Source organism: Marmota flaviventris, chromosome 1 (genome assembly GCF_047511675.1).
Source record: "Marmota flaviventris isolate mMarFla1 chromosome 1, mMarFla1.hap1, whole genome shotgun sequence".
NCBI lineage: Eukaryota > Metazoa > Chordata > Mammalia > Rodentia > Sciuridae > Marmota > Marmota flaviventris.
In genome coordinates this window covers 45,042,188-45,064,648 of record NC_092498.1, presented here as the reverse complement: position 1 = coordinate 45,064,648, position 22,461 = coordinate 45,042,188, and the positions used below count along the sequence as shown (strand labels likewise).

At 35.3% G+C, this 22,461-nt stretch overlaps 1 protein-coding gene across 4 annotated transcripts in view; it reads right to left on the bottom strand.

Annotated features, from left to right (window-relative positions):
• The window catches only part of Cftr (CF transmembrane conductance regulator), a 157,827-nt gene that overhangs the window by 1,748 nt on the left and 133,618 nt on the right, over positions 1–22,461 (bottom strand). For all 4 annotated transcript variants that reach the window (XM_027926421.3, XM_071612772.1, XM_071612761.1 and 1 more), the window contains 4 exons: positions 21,521–21,676; positions 11,231–11,320; positions 2,229–2,401; positions 1,092–1,197 (listed from right to left, as the gene is read on the bottom strand). In XM_027926421.3, the coding sequence (XP_027782222.1) occupies positions 1,092–1,197; positions 2,229–2,401; positions 11,231–11,320; positions 21,521–21,676 (525 nt within the window). The remainder of the gene's footprint in view (positions 1–1,091; positions 1,198–2,228; positions 2,402–11,230; positions 11,321–21,520; positions 21,677–22,461) is intronic.

Genomic DNA, 22,461 nt, shown 5'->3' with positions numbered 1-22,461 from the left:
AGAGCCTGGCATTTTGAACAATCAGGGACATCATTTAATTATTACATTTTCTTGCTTTAAGGAGCTCCTACCATCTGTGAAATTAACTGTAATTTTCTATGTAGCAGCTGGAATTTTTTAAAAAATTAATATAGTACTGAGTAATGCACTTCTTAAAAGAACTTTAGATGAATTGAGGGTGCTTTGAAAACAAGAAAGATTTATCAGAGATTCTTTACATACTTTGTGAGTTAAATGCACAGCATCATAAAATACTGAACTTCTTCAACAGTGGACCTGAAGCTTAACAATTCCAAATTGGTCAGGATTTGCGTGAGTTTAATATGCTGCTATTGCATGTTAAAGTAAACTCAAGGCCAGAGAATAGAGGGCCTAACCCAACCTGAACTTGTCTATGACAGACAGAGGTTGTCTGCTCCCTAAATTGTCATTTTCAAGCTTTTTAATAATAATGATAATAAAAACTCACCAGTAAAGAGAGCTTTTACCTACTGAGGGCTCAAAAGCCTTAACAGAAATGATATGATATATTATCCTCAGAACTTCCTTGTGACTAAACCCAAGAGAATTTGTAAACAACACTTGACGGGCATCTGTGACAGTTTTGGAAGCACATTAAGAAGGGGATTGAGAAAGGCACCCTGAGCCCTAAATATAATCAGAGAAATAAGTCTCTCAACTACCACACTAAAACCATAAATCAGATTATAAGACAAACAGGCCTATCCCCATCCTATCCAAGGGAGATTGTTATTGAAAGAGTCAGAAAGACTTTTTATTTTTTAATGGTAGAGTACTTTTCATGAGTTGGTCTCTAGTTAATGGCCTCAAAAAGCATAGGTATCAGATTTATTAATTAATGTAACTTGGTCACATGCGATTGTTTTAGGAGTACTGAATTTCAACCTCAACTCATAGCTCAACTCAAAGTGAAAAACTTGTGCAGCTATTTTGAGTGAAGTCTGAGGGATTTTTTGACACATGTTTTAAGTAAGAACTTGTACACTGTTGCAATTTGCAGTATCACATGCAAGATTGTTATCAAGAATTACAAGAGAAATGAGATCTTAAGTAAATGTATAAAGACTCACCAAAAATCGTTGACATTCCAACATTGCTTCTATTCTGTGTTCACAGAGGATTACTGTGCAATCAGCGAATGCTTGTTTCAGAGTTCTTCGAATTATTTGGTATGTTCTAGAAAAGAAAGAAAATACCACATACAGAATGTTTGTATACCACTTCACAGAATATGGAAAATGTGCCTTTATGTTTGATAACATGCCTATTATTCAATCAATGTAGTTCTTTAAATCAGTTTTTTTTTTCTGATACCACGGATTGAGCTCAGGGGTGTTTAACCACTGGGCTGTATCCCTACCTTTTTTTTTTTTTGAGACAGGGTCTTATTAAGTTGCTTAGGGTCTCATTAAGTTACTGGGGGTGGCTTTGAACTTGTGATCCTCCTGCCTCAGCCTCTTAAGCCACTGGGATTACAGGCAAGCACCACCAAGCCTGACTAAATCACTTCTTTCTTTCAATACTTTTATTATAGCACTGGTCTAGAGTTAACTACAATCAGCTTTCCAACTATAGGGTAGATGTTAAAGTACCCATAAGTAAATAGGACAAATATTTTGAAGAACATTTCATAAATAAGTAATTTTTCTTTTTTTTTTTGAGAGAAAGAGAGAGAGAGAGAGAATTTTTTAATATTTATTTTTTAGTTTTCAGCGGACACAACATCTTTGTTTGTATGTGGTGCTGAGGATCGAACCCAGGCCGCACGCATGCCAGGCGAGTGCGCTACCATTTGAGCCACATCCCCAGCCCAAATAAGTGATTTTTCATTGTTAGAAAATCAACAGCAGTTCTTCATTTTTTTGCATTTAAATATTTATGGTATAAATGGAACAAAGGAAAAAAATCATAAGGATCAGAGTAGGACCATGTCTCTAATAATTCATCTTGTGTTGACAAGATGGAAGTGTTTGTATGAAATTCCAAATCACATTTATAAGAGAACCCAGAGTTCTTATCAAGGAAATAAGCATTTGTGCTCACACCAAATAGTGACTTTTCCATTGGGCAATTATTTAATATTGGGGGAAAGGGGGGTTCCCCACTTGCAGACATGGCAACCTTATGGGAATTTGTATCCATCTGAAGTAGTTCTCAATGATTCTATTCCCACAGTGTAACTAAGGATCAGGGTTTCTGAAACTCACATGGGATCCAAGTGAGCGCTGGGTTCATCAAGCAGTAGGATCTTTGCCTTACTGAGAACAGATCTGGCCAAGCACATCAACTGCTTGTGGCCATGGCTTAGCACATAACCCCCATCCAGAAGGACAAAGTCGAGCTTCCCAGGAAACTGCTCTATCACAGACTTGAGTCCAACCTGCAGGAAAGAGCGAAAACACTGTTTTGAGAGGGTACTTGAGACAATACAGGGCTAAAATCTCCCAAGAGTTTGAAAATCTAAAAATACACATGAGAGCTCTGAAAACTTCAATTTCATATCAACTCCACCCGAACTTACACTATTTGGGTCTGATTGACCAAAAGTCTATTTATAATCTTGGCAGCAATAAAGGATCACTTGAACACTTGTTTGAGTCTGTTACCACCTTAATTCAAGAACATTTCAGTGAATACCTACTTAAGGTCCAGGTACTCTCCCAAGCACTGAGGAAATAATAAATGGCAGATGGCTCCTTCAGGGCTCAGGATTTATTAAGTTGTATATTCTAATTACAACACAATTGAATACATGCTGGGAAAGATGATATGTACAGAAAGCAGTTATTCACTCTATCATGGCATCCCTGTGTAGCTAGTCCTATAGAGGATAAAAGACCGCATAAAGGGTTAGAAGGTATGACATGACATGGATGCCACCTTGCATTTCCACTCTATCATAAAAGGGAATAAAAGATATCATTAAAGAATCAACTGGGGAGATTTTTAGAATTACATGTGGCAATTTACTACTCATCTCTTTAATTCATAAAAACTGCAAGAAAAAAAAAAAACCTGCCCACTTGGAAAAACAAATGATGTATAGGAACCCATCCTATCAAAATAAGACAAAAATTATTGAAGTCTTGGCTCATATCACTTTTTTGAATAAATGTACATTAAATGTTTTTTCACAGCCAAGTATTGCTGAGAATAAAGGACCTAAGATACAGAGATGATTGTCTCCTACCCTTGAAGAATTTGGAATTTGGTATGAGGAGCAAGATATGTAATACCTAACTATAATACAGGCAAAATCATATAATGGTCTTAAGAAAAAATTTCATGTTTTCAGAAATGAAACCAGAAATGCCCCACATTGCTATTTATTCAGCAAAATCTGTGTGCTCATGATGTGTATTGCTGGTGATACTGCTTTCCCTGAGTAATTTCTCATTAAGACAATCTCAATTTGTGAGAATTCATTAAAGGTTGAAAACAGGTTTCTGAGATTGTAGGCAATGTAAACATGTTAATTAGACAAAGATGATTACTCTGATATATTTCTGCAGGCTCCAACATAAAACTACTTTGAGGTGCAAGTATCTAAGAACATGAATAAAGTATATTAGGCAGTTACAGAACCTGTATTCTTTCTGTCTGCCACATCTTGCTTTTTATTGCTTCTGCCTGTGAATCTGCTATGGTCTTTCCCTCTTAAAATAAAAGCAAAATCCTCATTTGCCACCAGGGTCTCCTTTGGCAATCATTCAATATTTACCCACTTTGTCATCCAGATATTTTAAAAATTTAGTATGTATATGTCGTCCTATACCACAGAAGATTTTCCTTTCTGAAACATTTTGCCTTGGCATCTGAGAAATTACACCATGGTCATTTCTTATTATTATTATGTGTGGACAACTTTCTCTTTTTCTGTCCCCTGAATATTAATTTCCATCCCAACTTGCCCGATTCTCCTCTAAGATTTCAGTCATTTTCAGGGTATCAATAAGCTAATAATTTTCACATATTTATCTGCAATCTTGGACTTTATCCAAATACTTCTAAAATCCTTCTCTTCCTTGGCACCTCTGTTACAGTGACCTAGTCTGGACCATCATCATTTCTTCAGCATCGCACCACAAATATCAATTGACTGAATTATCACTCCATCACGTGAACACTCCAGAAATCTCCCTAAGCTGCAGGTTTGACCAAACTTTTCTCTGTCTTAAATCCTACAGTAGTTGTCTTCCTAGCAGAATAAAATATAAGGATCTCACATGGCACACAAGGCATCCAGAATTAAGCCTTCTCTATACTTGTTCCAGCAGAACCAGTTTTTAGTTTCCCATAACCTTGATATTCTCAGGTTTGTGCTATTGCTTAATCTAAAGTAATACCCCTTATCATCCCTTAGGGCACCCAGGCATCTACTTATGATAGTATTTGTGCAACTTTTCTTGTAAGACAGTAAGCTTCTTGAAGGTAAAAAAAAAATGAGCTCTTCAGCTCAGCTCACTGTCAGCCTCAACACATTTACTCATTCATTCAACAAATATGTACTGAGCTCCTAGAATTCCTCATCCAAACCAAACAGAGATTTGATGAAACAAAACTTAAGGGTGAATGGATGAGTGTTGGTTTCAGCTCTGCTATACGTAGTGTGATCTAAAGCTTATCACTTTGCTTGTAAGTCTTGTAAGACTTGATAAAACCCCCCAAAACAAATTAAAAAAATAGAAGTTACCTAAAACTGATAGAGAAGTTGTTACTTTATTTCAGATCAATAAATAGGTGTTTAGTCAGTAGGATTTGAAGCTTTATTTATATATTTATGTATTTACATATGAATGGATATTTTTTGTAGACAAATAACAAGGAAACTAATGGTTAAAGACTGAAGCAGAGAAGTCAAACAGAATTGGCTTTGAACTTCCACTTATTTGCTCACAATGTAAGGCATGTTATTTTGTTATTTACCTTGCATGTAAAAAGGTGTAAATAATAGTATTGATCATGAAGTGTTATTATGAAGATTAACTGGGCTTATTGGTGGAAAGAGGCTTCTACAGAGTATAGTGCACATGAGCTATGGTTACCTAACCCATGGCAACTACTAGCAAAGCCTGGAAAATCCCAAGAATGCAGGCTCTGGAGAAGAAACACTACATTAGTGTGACAATGAGGTTCCAAGGTTTTCTCTTCACAAGTGGCCTCAGAAAGTAAGTTAGCAGAAAGTACTACAACAGTATTCAGTTAAATCATGCCTATAGTAAGAGAGCTGGAATTTGGGTAAATGTGGAGTTGTCTCTCTCTATATTCACATAGATCATATACTAATGTCCTAACGCCACACTAGAAAAGCTATTTTACTATGCTATACTTTGTACTTGCCTCTGGTAAAAGCTGATCAAAGTATGTTCTCTACTACAAATAAATAATACTTAAACATATATCACTGTCAATATTTAGAGAACAGAATTTTAAAAATGAATGTTAGGGAAGACTGCCCAATCTAGGTATTGTGCAACAATACTATCTCACTGTTTTGTTCACTGTGAAGGACAGGAAAAATCTTTTAGAATCATTGTTACCAGAGAAAAGTCAACATAATTTAGTGACAACTTTTTGCAGTTAATGAACATTGAGATTCTATTTTCTGCCAAATATCGTGATAGACTTTGGAGAGAAAATAAGAAACAAGATAGACCGGCAATTGGTTTGAAAAGATACAAAGATAGTGCTGATAAGAATGGTTTGGATGTGCTTACTGGTCATCTGAATTTAAATGACTGCTTAATCTGTTATTCCTTCAATAGAATCTTAATAAGAGTTTATTAAATTTGAGGTACTATGACAGACCTGGGAATTCAAAGATCAATAACACTAGGACCTACTTTGAAGAAACACATAGTCTGGATGAGGAGAAAAATAATTAATGTGAAATTACTGTTCAAGAATTATGGGCAAAGAACAATATGGGCAAAACAAGACTGAAATGGAAATTATTATACAGGTTATTAATTTAGTGATATTTAACAGCAGAATCACCCTCTCTCACACACACATATGCACACACATCTATGCATGTATAATGCATGCATAAACAAACCTCTATTCCAATGTCATCTTTTTAATACTATCATTACGAATGATTTTACAAATGGTTAAAAATAAATATAAACTTTAGCTTAATTCTTCCCAAGCCAAGATGAATTCAAAACAATTAGAATCTAGAAGTTTTTAATTATTTTCATTCTACCCAACACAGCTTTAAAAATAAATACATACATAGACACATCAATAAGGAGCCATACATCAAAAGAACTTTCTAAGTTATAGTTACAACTAAGTATATGTGCTGATAAATTAGCAAAAAGTACTACAATAGTATTCAGTTAAACCATGCCAATAGTAACAGGGTTACTACTGAACTGAACTACTAAATTACATGTACTTCCCAAACTCCTATTAATTAAGCAGTATTTTTTGAAATATCAAAAAAAAAATGTTTAACAGTTGGTAAAGGACCAAGTATTTTATTCAAAATGTTTGCTTTTGCTATTGGTGCACACTGGATGTTATTATGGAGCAAGAGTTTGGTCTTGTGTCAGGAACATTAAAAAAAAATCAGAAACATGAACTGAAATTTAACTTAAGGGTCCATTAGTGTTTATAAAAATAAACACTTTTAACTCCTTTTGATACTCCTTTTGTTCCTACTCTGCAGGCCTCCCTGGACAAATTTTTCACTGAAAAGGCCACTATTTTTGCTATTTAGCTTTCTTCTAAAATGGCTTACCAGACTATCAATGTGTAAAGATGAAAACTTCTATAAAGTAAGCTAAAAAGCAAATGATTACCACATACATACATACATACATAAATAAATAAATAAATAAAAACTAACAGCCATAGTACTTAGATTATGAATAATGCTAACATGAAAAACAGCCTGGGACCCAGAAGTCTAGGCTGTGGCTGTATTCCTGCATCTGCCAGCAATCCCAGCAAGACCCTTGAATTTCTCAAGGCTCAGGATACTCATCACTAAAGTAGGGATGATCATACTTGTTGCATATCAATCACAAAGCTGTTTCCATGTGAAATGGAAGAATTCTTTATTCATTCATTCATTCATTCAATTAATATTCATTGAACACTATCTATTTGTCCAACACTTCTTTTGATACTGGAAATACCACACTGAATAGGATACAAAATCTGACTCTGAGGAACTTTTGGTACCATGTAGGATAGGGGGCCTGGACAAGATGAGAGGTAAATCTCTATCTGCTATGAGGAGTGCTATGAGATAGGTGGAGGTATAGAATATGCTTAGGAAAGGCTTCTCTCTTGGACCTGAAGCATTAAGGCAAATTTCTAGAAGAGATGTGTAAGGAGAGTCCTGAAATTAGGAGTAGAAAGAGGCCACAAAGGGATGGGTGGGTTTCCTAGGTACACAAAACAGCACATGAAAAAGCCCCTGGAGATCAGAGTGTACTCAGTGCTTTAAAGAATCCAGAGAAATTCAGAATAGCTGAATCATGGAAAGCAGGCCTCATCGGAAAGCAAAATTAGAGAGGCAAAGAGCATATCATAGAGGTCCCTATAAGCCACTTTAAACAGTATAGACTTGGTCTTGCAGGCAATAAGGATCCATATATATGAAATAAAGAGACAAGTAATCAGAAGTAGGGTTTAGAAAGTTCACCAGGGCTGCAAAGTGGATGGAGCTGCAGTCTAATGAATAAACCAGGTTCCAGGTTCTTGTCCAGTTTCTGGTCTGACACATCCAAAAATGTTCCTGTTTGCATATGATAATATGATCAACCATATAGGACTAAAACTTGGGCCTTATAATCTTTAAACTTCAATCCTTTTTCTGCTTCTCTGGGCTACTGTTTATTTGCTGCCTTTGGGCTTCTTGGACAAAAATGTGTCACTAATACTCAAAGCATATCACATTAAGATTAGGATAGCATCATTGTCTTTGCTTATGAACAGAAAATTATTTAATAAAAGAATATCAGCAAAAAGGTAAACCTCAATATGAACCAATCAAATAAAAATGTGAACATGTAAATATCTATATTGTAGGAGTACTTAAAGTTTTAACCACGTCTTCTAAAATTTTAGATTAGTTTATGATCCTGCTTCCCTGTAAACTTTATTGTTACTTGGCATTACTAGCAGATTTTATAAAGTCTAATGTCTACTTCCTAAATTCTCTCCCACCACACTGTGTTCCTATAGTTAAATCTCTGAAGTCACATCAAAGGTCTTAAAATGTGTCACTTGCAATTTAGTTAATGTTTTCTTTAAAATCCCTGCATTTGTTGGGTAATAAGGAAACTTTGATAATGAAAATGGTTAATCTAAGTACATTTTATTAGGGGCATGTTAAGGTTGGGCACTCAACAGGTAAGTGTTTAGCGCTCAGAGACATTACAAAGCTCCTGGCAAGGTCTACTTAGAAGGGAGGCAGAAAAGGGAAGAGCATTTAGGATAAACAGAAATCAGGTGAGAAGGACCAAAGTACAGGAAATAGTACAATGAAATTGTTCTCTAAGAAGACCTTTGAGTCTCCACAATCTTGGATCTCATGATTATATTCTGCCACCATTTAGTTCTATGGAATCAAACTTCAAGTTTAACAAAAGAGAGCAATTTGTGGTCTATTTCTGTTTAACATAATAGTTATATTTCTTTCAAGAAATTATCCGTTTATAGAGAGGGTGTTCTGATAAAGGAATCAGGAATATAACTAGTTCTCCCCACTCACCAATTCATCTGTATAATGCTTTCAATTTTAATCAGTCATCTGTTGAAGAAGCACAGAATGCTATTTAGAAATTTTGATTCCTTTTTAATTGATACATTTCCTATATGGCAGCCTCATGACTTAAAGAGATGGCATAAGCCTCATCTAAGTCAAGTGGCATTTTGCATAGAAGTGCTCATTACCACATCTTCTGAAAGCAGATGATTCCTGCTAACTTTCAGAGAAGATTCTAGTCATTCTCAAGAGCTCTAGAATGAGCATCAACTCTGTAAACCTATCTTCTCAGGGAAGTACATTGTGTCAAATTATAGCCTTCTCTTTATGCTGTGAGGGATTCAGAACTTACGGGGTACATGAGAAATATGGAGAGGTGATCAAGGGTAATCCCAGGGCACAGCAGGTGCTTGAGTGTTTCCTAGATCATGTCTCTGAAGCAAATTACTTCCAAGTAATGTTATCTATGGGTTCTGCTATAGATTTAATGTTTGTGTGCCCTTGAAATATTTATGTTGAAATTCTAACCCCCAAAGTGATGGTGTTAGGGGATGAGGCCTTTTGGAGGTGACTAGATCATAAGGACACTAGCCTCAATACATGATTTGGATTTGTGCTCTTATAAAAGAGGCTCTGGAGACCTAGCTTTACCCCTTCTTTCCTATAAGGACACAGCGAAAACACAGCCATCTATGAGAGAGCAGGCCCTAACCAGATATTGAATCTGCCTGGGCCTTAATTTGGGACTTTTCAGACTTTAAAACTATGAAAAATAAATATCTCTTGTTTTTGTGTTATCTAGGCTATAGTATTTTGTTTAGCAGCTCCAACAGACTAAGACAGAAAATTGGTCCTAGAGAGGAATGCTGCTTCCAGAAATATTAAAAATGTGGAGGCAGCTTTGGAACTAGGTAATGAGTAGAGGCTGGAAGAGGTTTGAGGTGCATGTGAGAGAAAGTTCACATGGTTGCCAAGGGCCCATTGGAGGTTATACTGGTGAGGGAGAGGGGGGAATTGCAAAGAAAACTATAATTATCTCAAAGATAATTATATGTCTGTCCCATCAATTTATTCTGGAAGCACACAAAAGGTCAGATTTTACATGAATGAAATGTGAGTAGAAATATGGATGGTGGTGGAATATGATGATCATTATTATCCAAAGTACATGTATGAAGACTCCAATTGGTGTGAATATATTTTGTATACAATCAGAGATATGAAAAATTGTACTCTGTACATATAATAGGAATTGTAATGCATTCTGCTGTCATATAAATTTATAAAAGTAAAAAAAGAAATATGGATGGTAGAGGCCATTTGGATAATTTCTTAGTCAGAAATGAGAAATACAGTATTAGATAATGGAGGAAAGGCCATCCTTCCTATAAAGTGGCACCTGTAACTTCCTCAGGCTAGAATCATCTATCATCTACCAGCTAGATTCTAGCCTGAGGGAGTCTCAGGCACAGAATTCAGGCACAAAGCCACCACAGGAGTGAGCTGTCAATGCCATGGGGGTAGGGTCTCCACACTAGTGTGTCTGAAAGGTGGGACACCTACCTAGTGAGCCTGCAGGGCACAGCATTGAACCAAAGAATATTATTTTACTTGGCACTCCTTTTTTTTTCTACTTCTCCCTTTTGGAATGGGAATGTCTATCATATTCCTGTCCCATCAATTTATTCTGGAAGCATACACAAATTTGGATTTTATAGGTTTATATTCAGAAAACAATTTACTTAAGGTCAGATCATATCTTAAGTCTCACCATATATCTTTTAGATGACTACCAGCTTTAGATTTTTAAGTTGATGCTAGAATGATTAAGGCATTTGGGGTTATTGAGATAAGTGCATTTTGTATATGAGAGTAACATGTATTTGGGGGGAACAAGGGGAATTCTAGGTCTAAGTGTTTTGGTCCTTTAAAAATATTATATGTCAAAATCCTAACCTCAAACATCAAGGCAATAGGAGGTGAGACCTTTGGAAGATGCTTAAGTCATTAGGACACTGCCCTTGTGAATGGGATTAGAGCTATTGTAAAGAGTTCCAAGAAAGATCATTCACCTGTTCTATTACACAGAAAGAAGCCACCATCTATGAATCAGGAAGCACTTCCTTACTAGCACCAAAACTGCTGATACCTTGATCTTGGATTTTCTGGCCTCCAGAACTGTGAGAAATAAATTTATGATGAATATATGCCATACAGTCTATGGCATTTTATTAGCCTAAATGTACTGAGACAGGACCTGAGTCCCTGGTAGAGAGAAATGGGTAAAATCCAAAATATAGGGTGCTCCAGGAAGATTAGGATACTCCTGTTAAAATTGTGTAAACTCACGTGTGCATTCACATACACACACACACAAAAAACACACACACACGGGTGATTGTGTAAAATTATCTCAGTTATGACAACCATTCTTTTACATGTATGAGCTACCACTTTCAAAAATTTTTGAGTTAGCATCCTTACCTCATCTGCAACTTTCCATATTTCTTCATCACTCCACAGTTCATAGGGATCCAAGTTTTTTCTAAATGTTCCAGAAAAGATAAATACTTTCTATAACAATAAAGAAGAAAACATGAATGAACTAAATATCTTTTTACTTTTTCTTTATTTTAATGTGAAATGCATCACAGAAAAAAAAAATATATCTTAAAGCAATGTACCAAACATCCATGTACTTACCATCTGGTTTCTTAAATTTTAACATTTTATTATGCCTGCTTTGTACCATTTGTTAAGAAAAAATATATCAATATTTGAAGCCTCTTGTGAACATTTCTCTAATGTCCCAAAGTTCTTATAATAAAGAAGCTGAGATCATTACAAGTTGTGGAAAATTAAAATTTTTTATTCCTAGAAATATTCCTTATTATAAGCAAAAATAATATAAAATTTTAAAGTTTAAAAACATTAAATTTATGAGTTATAATTAACTTGTCAGAGCACATTCCTATATTGTTAATGTATTTTCCTTGGATTTCTTTGATAAATCTAGCTTCCTTAGGGATTCTGAAAATGCTCGAATTTACAGGCATTTATTCAAACCCACATGTATGTCTGGTCTACACATCAAGGCATATCTCTATTTTCCACCAAACAGGAGAAGGCCATAGTTAGGAATTGATGATGAAACAGTGGAACTCAAATATTTGATAAACTTCATGTGTGTTACAGAAGGAAGACAAATGAGACTGATCTAGGTGAGGTGAGAAATGAGTCTAATTCCCTGCAAAAAGCAATGCACAGCTTTCTCCTTGTGACACTTTACTTGCCATATCACTGTCTATTTGGGTTTGCTTATGTCATAAAAGAAAATCACTGCTTCGCTAGGAAATGCTCATGTAATAAATAATAACAACAATATAAATAATAATAATTAGCCCTTTGAACATATAGTTCAGCTGAGAAAATAATTTTATGTTAACGTCTAGAATAATTTTTTCCTTTTGCCTTTGATTGATGACACTCACTAAGGTGAATTTAGAACTAAATTTCTCAGAGTCTCAATTTTCACAAATTGTTTTAGACTAAGACAGACTGCTCAGTGCCTATGTAATCTGTAAGGAACCACACAAGACAAGCTGGCTCCAGATTATGGTGGCTGTACCTCTCAGGCAGAAAGAATGCATTCTCCCAACTTAACCAATTTCAAGGAGAATCATATTAGAGGCTAATCTTTGGGGGCATAATTTATGGCCTAAAGAACAATGGTATTGCTAAATATCTCAGGAACTTTCTAGAGAGGGCAACCAGAAGTCTTACTGTGGACGTTTCCTGACCTATATTAAAATCACCTTTCTGAGGGATACTGACATTTCTCTGCAGAGGTGGATATGAGATGAATGTATGACCCATAAGATCATAAGATATGCGATGGATATAACTGTGCATCCACCTCCATGCTTCTAAGTGCAAGAAACTAATGTACAAATAAGCTAAAGAGAGTAGACAAAGACATTTTTGGAGAATTCTGACAAACTAATGAGAATTAAACAAGAAACGGTCCTGAGAATTTGAATCAATTCATTATTTAAGCAATTTGGTCTATTTAGTAACTAGAATTCAAAAGCTTGCCAACAGAATTTAAGATTTTTAATCTATTTCTTTTTATATTGCAGTTCTTGATTTAGAACATTTCTAGGCTTACTGAGAAGGAAGGAACTAAGAACTGTGTTGGCCAACCAAGTATCAGACAACATATCAAATGCTGCAGAAAAGTTATCTCGACCAAATGGCAGGACACAGAGCTCCCATTTGTAGCAGGCTTACCATGTGCCACACCTTGGGCAGATTCATTACATTTTTTCTCATTCCATCTTCATATCAACCTAATGAGATAAAGCCCATTACTGCATATAAAGAAACAGCAGCTTGGAAAATAAGTTGAGTGACTTGATCAAGGCCAATGAGCAAGTAGGTAATAGAAACTGGAATTCAAACACAGGCAGGTGTGTTTGTCTCCAAATCTGTGCTCCTCACCATCGGAACAACATGCCTCAAGTCCTTTTGGAGCTAGGCTAGTCCTCCATCCCCAACTCGATTTGGAGCCAGCAAAGATTAAAGGTTGGATAGGGGTGCATGAAAAGCTCATCAGGGCTTAGGAGCATACTTTTATCTAAACACAGTAATCATCCCTCTAGCCAGAGGCTCAGTTCCTCTGGGGTTATTAGCTTCCTCTTCCTGTGAGGGCCTGAGTTGAAGAGCTTCAAATGTGCTATAGCCTTTTTCATAACTTTGAAGGAGGCTTATACATTCAAAGGAAGCCACAACAGAAATATTTACTTTGGCCAGATAGAATAACGCCATTATCTTGGAAGACTGTGGATAGAGGCCAAAGGAGTTATAGCTTCAAAGCAGACAGTTATTAAAAGCATTGTGGCTTGCAAAAGTGCCATAGCAATGCAAGGTTTGATTACAAACAGGGATCCTGCCTCTTTCATTTCCATGTTTCCTGAAATGGGAAGTATCACCTTTCTTCTGAATTTTGCTTCATCTCTGTGCTTCTCATCTCAGTATGACACCTTCATTTCCTCAGTCCAGGAACTTGAGACTCATCCATGAGTTATCTTTCCCCCTGATCTTCCCAAATGAAATCAATCATCAGTACTATGATTTTTTCCCCAAAATTTTATGCTAAATCCATTTATTTCTCAACTTGCACTGCTATTGAATAGTTCAAGCCATCAGTATCTCTCTCTGGACCACTGTAAGAGCATCCTAACTGATTTATGCCACTATGTTCCTACTTCCCATCCAATCCAGTCTCTCTTAGCAACTAAAGCAAGACATTAAAAGTATAAGCTGGATCATTTCATTAACCCTTTATAAATGACTTTCCATTGCACTCAGGGCAAAATATACCATCCTAAATATGGCCTACGAGATGGTATGTGACTTAGCCTCTTCGACTTCCTTCATCTAGTGCTCTTCTCTACTCCCTTTCCTTTTTTCACTCCAGCCACTCTGGCATTCTTTCAATTCCTCAGCTTCTTCATTTATTTCATTTTCCCTGCTTAGGAATCTCATCCTCTATCACCCAGGGACAACTATATCCTTTAGATTTCAAATTAAATTTCTTTTCCTTAGGATGTCTTTCTTACTTCAAAACAAAATAAACCTTCTCAAAATACTAAGATTAAATATACATCTGTGAGCATTTTTTAACCATATGATTTATTTTTATTTTTTTTAGTCATACATGACAGCAGAATGTATTTTGCCATATAATACATACATGGAATGTACATACATCAATCATAATGTCTATTCTATTTGCTGCCCTTCCTATCCCCCCTACTCCTCCCCTCCTCTCCCATCCTTTCTTTATCCAATCTAATGTGACACACTTTTTTTTTCTTTTTCTCATCACAACATCATATATGTATTCTATATAACAATGAGGTTTTCCTTCCATCTTCCGTGCAACTCCCCTTCTCCCTCTTTTTCCCTCCCACCTCTCTTCCCTATTTAGTGGTAGTCTTCTTCTCATGCTCTTCCTCCCTATCCCATTTTGAGTCACCCCCCTAATATCAGAGAAGACATTCGGCATTTGTTTGTTAGGGATTGGCTAACTTCACTTAGCACAATCTGCTCTAATGCCATCCATTTGCCTGCAAATGCCATGATTTGTTATTTTTTAGTGCTGAGTAATATTCCATTGTGTATAAATGCCACATTTTTTTAATCCATTCATCTATTGAAGGGCATCTAGGTTGGTTCCACATTCTAGCTATTGTGAATTGTGCTGCTATAAACATTGATGTGGCTGTGGCTCTTTTTAGGTCTTTTGGGTATAGTCAGAGAAGGGGACTAGCTGGGTCAAATGGTGGTTCCATTCCCAGCTTTCTAAGGAAGGCATTTTGTTTTTAACATCCATCTCTCCTGTTCGATTATAACTTTGTTGGATAGCCTGTACACCCTGTATTAATTCCCAAGACACAAGAAAGAATAAAGAGATCACTATTGTTCACCACGTGGCTAATCTCTTTCCTGTCATAAGATTTGGACATAATATATAATGTCATAAATGTTGCTCAAATGAATGAGTGGGCAAAGGTAAAAATAAGAAGTAAAAATATAAAAAAATCAAAGTTAGATTTGGACTTCAACATAAATGTTATTTTCTTCCATTTTGAAAAACCGCTTCTACCAGCTGTTTTGTTTTGCCTAAAAGGGTGTGGGGAGGTTCTATTAATATGTGACCTAACTGCTTACAAGTATCATAGTCTTTTGAAGAATAACACTGACAACCTAGTAAAACTTTGCTGGTTCTTTATAATAATTTAATAAATGGTTTATTTAACTTTTATTCATAACAGTCTAATAATTTATATAAACTATTTAGCAAATATTATTTATAACATATATTATATATATAAATTTATAGTATATATGAATTAATTTTATTTAAAATAGATACATATTCACGATTATGAAGGAAGAAAGCTGTTTGTTGGAATTAGGCATCCAAAAGTTTTAAGTGTGGTGGATTTGTTACCATGCAGAAATTCTATAGGTCTTTTGTTTACAGTTTATTGTCTAGCATAAGGCAATGAGCTGAGTATTACTTTAATTTTAAAGAAAATCTAACTGAACAAACTGGTTCAGTTAGAATTCAATTTCATACGATCAATCAGACATTCCATTCCTGTATTACAAATAGGATCTGGCACTCTCAAGCTTCCAGGGGTGCCAGTGGGGTGTCTTACTTCTGTTTTCTAAATGCTATGAACTTTCCATAAATTCTTCTCTGCAGCTGAAAGGTCCTTGGAGGTCACCTAAAGCCTTTTCCTCTGGTTTATAAATGAAACAGCCAGGGCCTGAGAAGTTACATGGTTTGGCCAACCTGGCACAGTCAAACCCATTGTGCACTCAAAAAAAAAAAAAATGCACCTGAAACTATCAATCACAATGAACCTGTATCTCTCTTTTAAGAAACTATTCACTAATAAGAAAGTTAGGGTGTGCAAATATTTGATATTTATTTAATGTCATGTATGGTATAAAGAGCAATTCTTGAGAATAAGGGAAGAATAAGAGATCACCATTGTTCACCACATGACTAATCTTTTACCTGGAACTTACTCCTCAACCCCTCTACTCTGGGGAAACAGCTGAGCCTACATGGAGTTCTCAGAACTCGTCACGTATCACTGAAACAGGCATTGTGCTCTATCACTGGATGTCAAATGAAAACAAAAAAGCAATTTGGCTTCTGTGGTGACTGAACATAATATAAATTAAATAAGTAGGAGGAATGTCTCTCTATCCTTAAACACATAATGCTATTAATTTTTGTTATATATATATTTCCCTTTTGAACCAGAATTCATATATTATTATAAATTAATATAAATTTATATATATATATATATATATATATATATATATATATATATATATATATACACACACACACACACACACACAGAGAGAGAGAGAGAGAGAGAGAGAGAGAGAGGAAGAGAGAGGCAGACATATCATGTAAAGTTCTGTTAAGGTGTGGCCCAAATGCTTGCAAGTATCATAGTGATCATTAACTTCTTTGACAATGTCTGCAACATTTTCTGATAATTTGAATCAGTACCATTAAAAAAAATCTATCCAATGTAATCAATGCCACAGATTGCATTAGAGAATGTTTAAAAATAGGCAAAAACTAAATACCACTTTACTTTTAAAAGCATCTATTACATAGAATAAGATGAATAATATATTTCCGAGTCAGAACTATTAAAGGTTTATAAAAAATATAGACTAACTTTATAATATTAAAGTGCATGTCATATATTTACATGTAAATGCTTACAGGTAAGATGATCAAATTATTATTTCTTGTAAATAACTTGTCACATATCACTGTAATAGGCATTATGCTCTATCTCTTTACAACAAATACAGACTAATTTTATAATATTAAAATGCATGTCATATATTTACATGTAAATGCTTACAGGTAAGATGGTCAAATTATTATTTCTTGTAAAGTTATTCAGTGTTTCAGAACTTTTTTATCCTACCAAATAATAAATTTTGCTTGCTATTATATACTTTTTCAGAGATAATATTCAAAATGTTTACCTTATTGAAACATAGTATCAGAAATTTCAACTTTTGAGGCTCGGAAATAGTGAGGTTGTGTTACACTTTTACCTTCAACAGTTATTTTTCTCTTCTCCCTTGAATTTGACACCTCATTGCCACTGTCCTCATGTGTAGTCCAGATGCTCATCACAACACAGCTGGAGAGTTTTGGAGTCTCATTACTGCTTCTTATTACTTCCCCCAAAGTCTGTCCGACATCCATTAATGCTCTATTGCCCTTTCACTCCAGAAGAGTGAGCCCAGACCTTGCCTGGACCATGTCAATAATTGTCAAGTCTTTCTTCTTTCTTATAATACCCCTACATGTGGCCTCTGATCTTTCTCCCACCTCTGAATTTTTCTAATTCTCATCTTTGTGGTTGTTCATAATTTCCCTGCCTGGAAGCCCAAGCACCCAATTTTTATAAAACCTACATATTTTTGACACTAAAGGGCTCATTTTCATTTATCACTTTCTTTGTGAAACTATCCACACTTCATTCATCCCTACAGAATATACTATACCTTTAATCCAATACAAAGATAAAGGAGACATGATCCCTTATCTCAAGGAACTATAAATAATAATCACATCAACAACTACCAGAACATGGTGTATTATATATACTCAGTATGTGCCAGGAAGGAGGCAAAAACACTTGACATGTATTGATTCATTCAACACCCATAAAACCTCAGGTTTTGTGGTGACTAGCATGATACCTATTTTATAGAAATGAAACTAAGGCACAGAGAAATTAAATAACTTACCTAAGTTACATGGATTAAAACCCAATACTGAGTGAACCACAACCCCTTGTAAAAGAGATCAAGAATTTAGTGACAAAACAATATTGAATTCCTATTGGGCAAGCTATTTTATTATGTGCCTTGTAAAAAGCAAAAGTAGTAAGAAAAAAATGTCGTATTTAGCATTTCTATTGTATTTTTTGTTAGCCTGCTTCCATTTTTGATGATTTTGTTTAAATTTTGCCTCTTTAGCTAGAAGGTCTACAAAGTATTTATAATACTAAGTAGAAATTAAACAAATACACAGATGATTGTAGCATATGACACTTAAGAAGTGCCAGGAGAGATATATAAACAAGGTCCTATATCCCATCTGGGACTGGAATGTGAGTGGAGTATTTTGAGTTGGAATAAAAAATTCCAAATTTACAGAATCTGAATGGTAGTTTAAAAAGTTTGGTTTATGGGCCACATAGAATGGAGAGATACAAGGAACAAGATGAGGAGGAAAGCCTAATACAGTGGGGGTAGAGAAAGGAAAGATACACTGATGTGGTGCAAGTGTGACAGATGGCACGGGGACTGGGCTTTCTGTCAAGAATTATCCATAGCACCCCTGATTGGCCCATGCCTTGACCAATACTGTATCTAATTATCTGTATTTTATTTATCATTTGGTCAAAATATTTCTTCTTTGATCTGAAATATGACAATGAGGGTTACTTTGCACTATTCATTAAAACTTGTAGATCAGATTGGGAACTTACTGTGACAGATCAATGACAAACATTACCTATACATTTCATACAGCTATAGAATCTATAATATATTTAATTTTATATAAAATGGGCTTCACAATTAATTGTTCAATTGTTAATTATTATTAAATGGTGACCATATCCCCAATTTCATCCATCATATCCATAGACACATATTTTAGCCCTCCTGACATCCTACAGAACAAAAGACATCCCAACTTTGTGGTAGGAGTCTTTAGTAGGCATGGATTATTTTTGGATCATAAAGTCTATGGCAAGAATAGGTCTAGTTATTCGCTCAGAATACCTTGCAGTCTTTCAAACTTATACCTGAAGCTTTAATTATAAATTTGAAAATTATTGTCTTTTTTCCATGAATTAAGTATTAATAAGGTCCAGGGCTAATGAGCAATTTTAATCCTTGGTGTTTTGAACTGCCTAAGCCATGAGGATGTTGACTGTAAACCTCACTGCCTCCTCTTCATGACCTCACGGCTCCACCTTGAAATCTATACAATAGCATTTCCTCTGGGCTGGCGTGTTCTCCAAGATTTCTTTTTGTTGTAGGATAGAAAATTTTAAAAAATTTAAAAAACAAAACTGCAAAGACTTGCCAAAACTATTAGCATTCTGTGATTCCATAGCAAATATTTCAAGATCACTATGAGACAGAAGGAAAGTTTCTTGTTCCAAGTTCCTTCACATCTCTGAAAACCAGTGTCAAATTAACCCAGCAATCTCTGATAGGTCAATGTCAGAGATCTTCAGAACGATGCCCTTGCAGGGTTTGGAAGACAGGAGGATGAAAAAGCAAATAAAATTTGCTTTCCTTGGATATTTAATTCCTTCTTTTCTTCCTAAAGATTAAACTCCAGGAAAGAAAAAAAAAAGTTTCTTAATTTGTACATTCCAAAAATATTATGAAAATAAAAGCATCTCTTCGTTTTGATATCAACAACATAAGAGTATTTCATCCTCTTTCTTTAGCACATAATAGCCAAAAGCTCTCAGTGTGGAAGAAATAGTACATTCTGTTGACAGTCATGCTTGTAATACTGGGAGTTAGTTCCAGAAATTAGGGTCATAAACACATATGTGAAAATACCTAGGTCAGCATCATCAAGTATCTCAGAAGGAATCTCTAAAAGCATTTATTGCTTAGTTTATATAAAGCTTAAAGCCTTGGAAGAGGATAAATGAAACAAAGGCAATTTTGAAAGATTCCTTTTAGCAGAAAGGCAAGGTAAGCAATTTCATAACACTGGTCCATTAGGTTCCTCCAGGTCTTAGAATATTTAGTTTCCTAAGTAGAACATGTAAGAATACAAAAATGTCTGCCACATGGCAGATAAACCAAAGGATTCCAGTGAGACTGAAATTGACTTTTAGAGCTTGGCTGACTCTAATGGACAGCTAGCTATTCTGAATAAAAACAAGAAAACCAAAAGCTTTATTATTGTTAGTTAAAAATGGGACCAAAAGACCCAGTTAAACTGTATAGCAACACTTCTCTAACAACCAGATTCTATTCCATGTTCTTCAGCATTTTTATTTTGTCTAATGCTATCACCTTGGGATACTTGTATTTCCAGTTTTACTTTATCTTTAGGCCATCCAAAAATCCACTTTTTCTTTTTGAGAAAATAAGACTGTTTTCAAAACTCCAGCCAGGATTGAGTTTTTGGCAACATGGCAAAGTCCAAACAAATGAATTAAAAGCATCAGTCCAGCATTTTTGATATTTAGTGCCTCATTAGTTTAAAGGAACAATTATCCCCCAAAGGTAATCTATCAAGACATACAAGCTTTTTTTCTCAGTTTAGATTTGAATCAATCTATCTGGAGATGCCCCTGGCATTTTAATTTTGAGTTAAAAATGAAGAGGTGTTAGAATACTAGAGCCCACTAGTACTAAGGGACAAAAGATTGTTTTAAATGAAAACACCCATAGAGATGAGCAAATGCCTTTTAGTTTGGGCCCCCATAAAGACAGTTTTTGGTTTCCATTTAGATCATTTTAAACCAAAACTGTTGCTATTTCTCTCTGATACAAGAAATGCTCTTGTACAATAACACAGATAAAATAGTACTAAGCCAATGAGACTAGAAATTCTTTTAACCCAAATCAAAGAATGACATTTAAGAGGGGGAAAAAAAGCTAAGTTTAATCTGACATGTTTCTTCCTATAAAAGAACAAAAGCAGCCAATACATTTTCTTTTTTCAATTCTACTACCTCAAGCTTCCAAGTGTTTACTGTTTTCAGGAGCACCTTTTATGTCTTACAAAGCATTTCTCAACCTGTTGTGACTGTTAATCTGGAGCTCAGACCTCTGAAACAGGGGGGGAAAAAGCTGGTAAAAGCAAAAGCCCAGGCTAGTGCTGTAGACTATCTTCTGAGAAATGCTATCAAAAACTATGGGCATTTTAATAACTACATGTCATAGAGAATTCCAAACTTCTGGAGACATTTTTTACTCCTTATGATATCTTTTTATGTCATTGCAGGGGGGAAAAAAGACAACAATGAATAACAAATTGATTTCACAGACTATTGTGACTTTCTTGAGTGCAAGCATCAAATAATGGTAGACCTTCATTGCTTTCCTTCTGGAAATAATGTCACCTTCATTGCTTTCCTTCTGGCTACATCTTACGCTCACCTGTGGTATCACTCCAAAGGCTTTCCTCCACTGTTGCAAAGATATTGAGTCCCAAGACACACCATCAATCTGGATTTCTCCTTCAGTATTCAGCAGTCTCAAAAAAGCTGATAACAATGTGCTCTTTCCTGATCCAGTTCTTCCCAAGAGACCCACCTATGGAGTAAAAGTGATGGAATTACTCTCAAGGCATATAGATGCCACACTATAAATGCAATTCAGGATTGTACTTCAATAAAAACCAGTGGAATTTTTTTCTTCTGTTATCAGGGGAAGATTTTTGCTTACTCATTCAAGCCCTTTTGAACATTCCCAATTCTGATCAATTTATGGAGGGAAAAATAATCTGAGAATGAAATGTAGAAAAAGCACTATCACAAGGAATTAGACACCCGATACTGGTTTTTTATGTCACTGACCTTTACTAATGACAAAAAGGTTGACAACGCACATTCAACATTAAGAAAAGCAAAGTCAGAGTGTCTTAATGTACATCATTTCTAAGGATGGGCTTGAGCCAGAAGCAGAGACATATATACCCTGAGATAGTTCCAAACATGGATATAAACTTGGAAGTTAATTAATATAAAATAGGTCTAATATTTAGATACTCTTTCTATAAAGTAAGCAAGTATCAACTTCAGGTCTGACAATAAATAAGAATATTTTCAGGGAGCTATATATTCCTAAAGGAGGCTGGGTGACTCCAGGAATAGATAAGCATTGGAACAATCATCAAATCAAATTCAGGGAGCAAAACAGACGTTAAAGAAAAGGGGAGGGTAGCTATTCTTGTTGTCTAGTCTGGAAGAGCATAGCATGAAATTGAGGGTGTCACACATTGTGGGGGGAGACAAGTGCTATAGGTGACCCACAGAATGCCCCAACTTTGTATTCTAATGTTAGCTCAGATTCCAGCTCTTGAGGAAGAGGGTTGGGTT